The sequence below is a fragment of the Echiichthys vipera genome, assembly GCF_963691815.1.
Source record: "Echiichthys vipera genome assembly, chromosome: 17".
NCBI classification, from domain to species: Eukaryota; Metazoa; Chordata; class Actinopteri; order Perciformes; family Trachinidae; genus Echiichthys; species Echiichthys vipera.
Genome location: NC_139842.1, coordinates 5,461,676 through 5,465,648, shown reverse-complemented (window position 1 = coordinate 5,465,648; position 3,973 = coordinate 5,461,676). Strand labels below are relative to the sequence as shown.

At 46.4% G+C, this 3,973-nt stretch overlaps 1 protein-coding gene across 1 annotated transcript; it reads right to left on the bottom strand.

Moving 5' to 3' along the window:
• Window positions 1–245: 245 nt before the first annotated feature.
• hoxb1a (homeobox B1a) lies at window positions 246–3,360 on the bottom strand (the record flags this gene model as incomplete). Its single annotated transcript, XM_083931936.1, has 2 exons — window positions 246–589; window positions 2,505–3,360. 2 exons carry the CDS (start codon window positions 3,358–3,360, stop codon window positions 246–248), a joined length of 1,200 nt encoding a protein of 399 aa, XP_083788062.1.
• Between the last annotated feature and the right edge of the window lie 613 nt (window positions 3,361–3,973).

Below are 3,973 nucleotides of genomic sequence, written 5' to 3'. Positions count from 1 at the left end.
TTGAGAGGGACCTTTTAAAAACAACAGATCAAACAACAAGTACACCAAAAATGTTTCTTATAGTTTCTCTGGATCTCCACTTTCATGTAAAACTCATTAAATGCAAAAGTCCAGGTGCTGGGTGGGGTATCGAAAGGAATTCTGGGACATGTAGGAAGTCAGTGACCACAGCAGAAGGAGATAAAGCAGTCTGAATGCATTCACAGTGCATCACTCAGCAGTTAACAGCCACCTGCTCGCGCCGACTACGTCTCCGAGCTCGGGGACGCGCCCGGCGACGTGGACGCGGAGGAGTGATCGGTGTCCTCCAGGTCCTTGTTAAAGCTGCTGTCGGTACCGGAGGAGGAGCGCGCCGAGGCGGAGGCGCCCTCCCGCTCGCGCTTCTTCTGCTTCATGCGTCTGTTCTGGAACCAGATTTTCACCTGCGTCTCGTTGAGCTCGAGCGTGGCGGCGATCTCCACGCGCCGAGCCCGCGTCAGGTACTTGCTGAAGTGGAACTCCTTTTCCAGCTCCGTGAGCTGCCGCGTGCTGAAGTTGGTGCGCATGGCGTTGTTCTGTGCGCCCGCGAGGCCGAAGTCCGACACTTTGACTGGGTAGAGGAGACGGGAGAGAGAGAGAGAGAGAGGGGGGGGGGGGGGGGGGGGGGGGCTGTTATGAATGCGTTTTAGCCCAAAAGTAAAAGGGAAACAAAATAAATTCCTTAAACTTTTAGGAACATTTATTTTCATTTTTATAATAGAGACATAAAAAGAGAAAGACGCGCTGAGATAGATAGAGATAGATAGATAGATAGATAGATAGATAGATAGATAGATAGATAGATAGATAGATAGATAGATAGATAGATAGATAGATAACTTTATTTATCCCCCGAGGGGAAATTAGGTCATCGTAGCAGCGGTACAGAGCAATCAGAAGTAGTAATCAGATGCTAACAATAATAGCACAAGGTCTCGCCTGTATAAAGGAAACGCGGCCTTGATTAGCTACTGTTTATGGGGCCATGCCTTTCATGGTCAATGTAAATCATAGGCCACCTTTTTCTTTTTTTTTCTTTTTCTTGTGGGATTTCTTTTTCACGCCTTTGTTTATTAACATGTATTCATGATGATATGTATCCGTTTTTTGCCACTTAGTCATATCCAGACTGTATGTTGTATTAGGACTGTGTGCTTCATTATCTCTCCCAAACAAAATCAAAACGTTTAAACATGAGAGCAACGCAAGTTAAATATCACAAGTTCGACAAAAGGGGAAATCCAAAGGAAAGGATGGAGAAGCAGGGCCTGGTGATGGTGATGGTGATGGAGGTGGGGGGTGGGGGTGGTTAAAGATAACAGAGCAGGACAGACTTCCCAGGGTGAAGTAAGCCGTCTGCTATGTCCATTACGCGAGAGAAAGAAAGGAAGAAAGAGAGGGGGAGAGAGAGAGAGGAGAACAGGCCAACAGACACCGAGGGCCGGACCTGGTTTCTGTCCTCAGATCTGCTGCCTCCTGAATAATATATGATGATAAAAAAAGTCCAGGAAACACGTGCATATTATTTTACTTTAAAACGAGTAGTTATGTTTATGAAGCATGAGGAAATGAAACCTTTTTCATCCAATGTTCTGTTATTAGAGAATCAATAACTCTACTAGCAATTAATACAAATAGCTCTTATTTTTCTTTTACATGTTTAAACATAACGAACAGCTCCATTTGTTCACTTGAAGAAAAAAAAAAACGATTCAGCAGCCAAATGGTTTCTACATCATTTCTAAAAGAACTCCTAATTGTATTTATTGTAAAGCAGATGTTTGTTTTAATGATAACAGTTGAATTGGTCTGTTTATGAAATTCAATCACAATAAAACTGTTATGGTAGCCGACTGGTATTTTCTTTTATATCGCGCAACCACTTAAACATACAGCACTCCACTCGTGTGTATGCTGCTTTTCCTTTCTTCCTCGTTGGTTTACAGTGAAACGAATTGAGCCTTGAGTGATAAGACAGGTGAAAAGAAGGAAAGGACAGAAGAGAAGTAACATTTACATTAGAAAAGCCTGGCATCTGTGTTTACAGAGGACTGTGAAAATGAGGCCTGCAGGAAAAAAACAAACATTTTATTTTATAACTTGTGTTAATTTCGTTCCCTCTTGGTTACACAACCAAATGCAATCAGATCAACTGTTTTATAGCCGGTCCTCTATACGTTTGTTTCCATTGCATTGCTGACTACAGGCCCCATTTTTATTTCCCCCTCATCTCAGTTTTTCATGAATAGAGAAATAAAAATATTATATCAGAATAAACCAACTGAAATGGGTATCATCTCGTTTTCAAGGAGATGAACCATTTGTGTCCAAATTGTGTCTTCTATAGCTGTCACTCTCCCCATGAGTCACTATGAAAAGCGTCTTCATCCATTGAATATGTTACCTCAACATTTGATCTACTACAGGTCCTACTCATGTAGTATAAGTCACAAAAAACACCCGAAAAATCACCCACCCTTCCTTACCTGTTTTAGGCGGGTTCCTCTTCACCTTCATCCAGTCGAAGGTCTGCCCCTGTCCGGCCTGCTGGCCCTCCTCTTCCCCCTTCTCTCGGTCCTGGGAAATCGGTAGCTCTCCATAACCTCCCCCGTGTGGGAGCCCCAGGTAGCCCGCTGCGTCCAGACCCCCAAGCTGCTGCGGGTACTGTGACCCGGCCAGAGCACCCTGAGGCCCGCAGTAGGCCCCGGCCAGGGCCCCGTAGCTGGGACCGACGGTGGGGGCCGAGCTGTGGAAGTTTGATTGATGATAGTAGGTGGATGCCACAGACTCCTCCATGAAATACTGAGGGTGGACGGTGTTGGGAGGGCCTATGGCGTTAGCGTACTCCGAGTTTGTGGCGCACGCCTGACCCGCGTAGGCCCCGGTGTTACCGGTACTCCCGTTATTATAAGGAGACAGTGTTCCGCTTTGTAAGCTTTGGGTTTGGTGAAGTTGTGGATGATGATGGTAGCCGTTGTGCGTCTGCTGATGCTGCTGTGGCTCGTGGTGATGATGTTGCTGTTGATGCTGGGTCGCCCCCGTGGTCCCGTGCGCTCCTCCACCTCCACCTCCAGAGCCCCCGTAAAGCCGCCCATCCCCGGTGTAAGTCGCTCCCGCAGCGCCGCTGTCACTCCTCGTCCCGTTAACGGGAGCCGGAGAGCCATTGGGTCCCGTGTGGAAGGAGCCGGAGGTCACCGGGAAGCCCTGATGCTGATCCAGAGGGTGATGATGCAGATGATGATGATGGTGGTGATGGTGGTATCCAGATTTAGGCGCAGAATAAGCGCCTGTTCCCGGTCGGTTACAAATGGAGTATTCCACAAAGGAGTTCATGTTGTCCATGCAGGCACCGTAGCGGGAGGTAAGTTCAAAATGACCAGTAAGGAACAAGAGCCCGCGGATGAAGTTAACAGAAATGAGTTAGAAAAAACATCAAACATCGACAAATCCCATTAAAACGAGTACACGGGACGGTGTGAGATCCCTCTTGTCGAACGAATCACAAAGAAAAAATAAAACTAAAAAATATTTTGGAAAAAAAAATGGGAGAGATTCTTAAATGTTCAAGCAAAGTGTGATGGCATAAAAAAATAAAACAGCAGAAACTTCCAATGTGGAGGAAAGAAAGTGGATCTGCACGTCCCCAACCCCGAAACACACATGAGTAATGTGCTCCGTTGTGTGCGCGCGCGTGTGTGTGTGTGTGTTTCTGTGCGTAAACGGAAGGCCTTACTGTCAACAGCTCAACTGGACCTGTGTTTTCCAAAGGCTCATCATCGTTGACAAACACCGCGAGAAGACAGAAAAGAGCCAAGTCACCTCTTCACCTCCGCGCAGGTTACACTGCATCCTCCTCCATTCTGTCCTTTTTCTCGATTTATCTGCTTCCCCCACTTTTCTGTGACTCTCTTTATCTGTCTTTCTCTCCCTCTCTCTGTTTTCCCTGTCTTTTTCT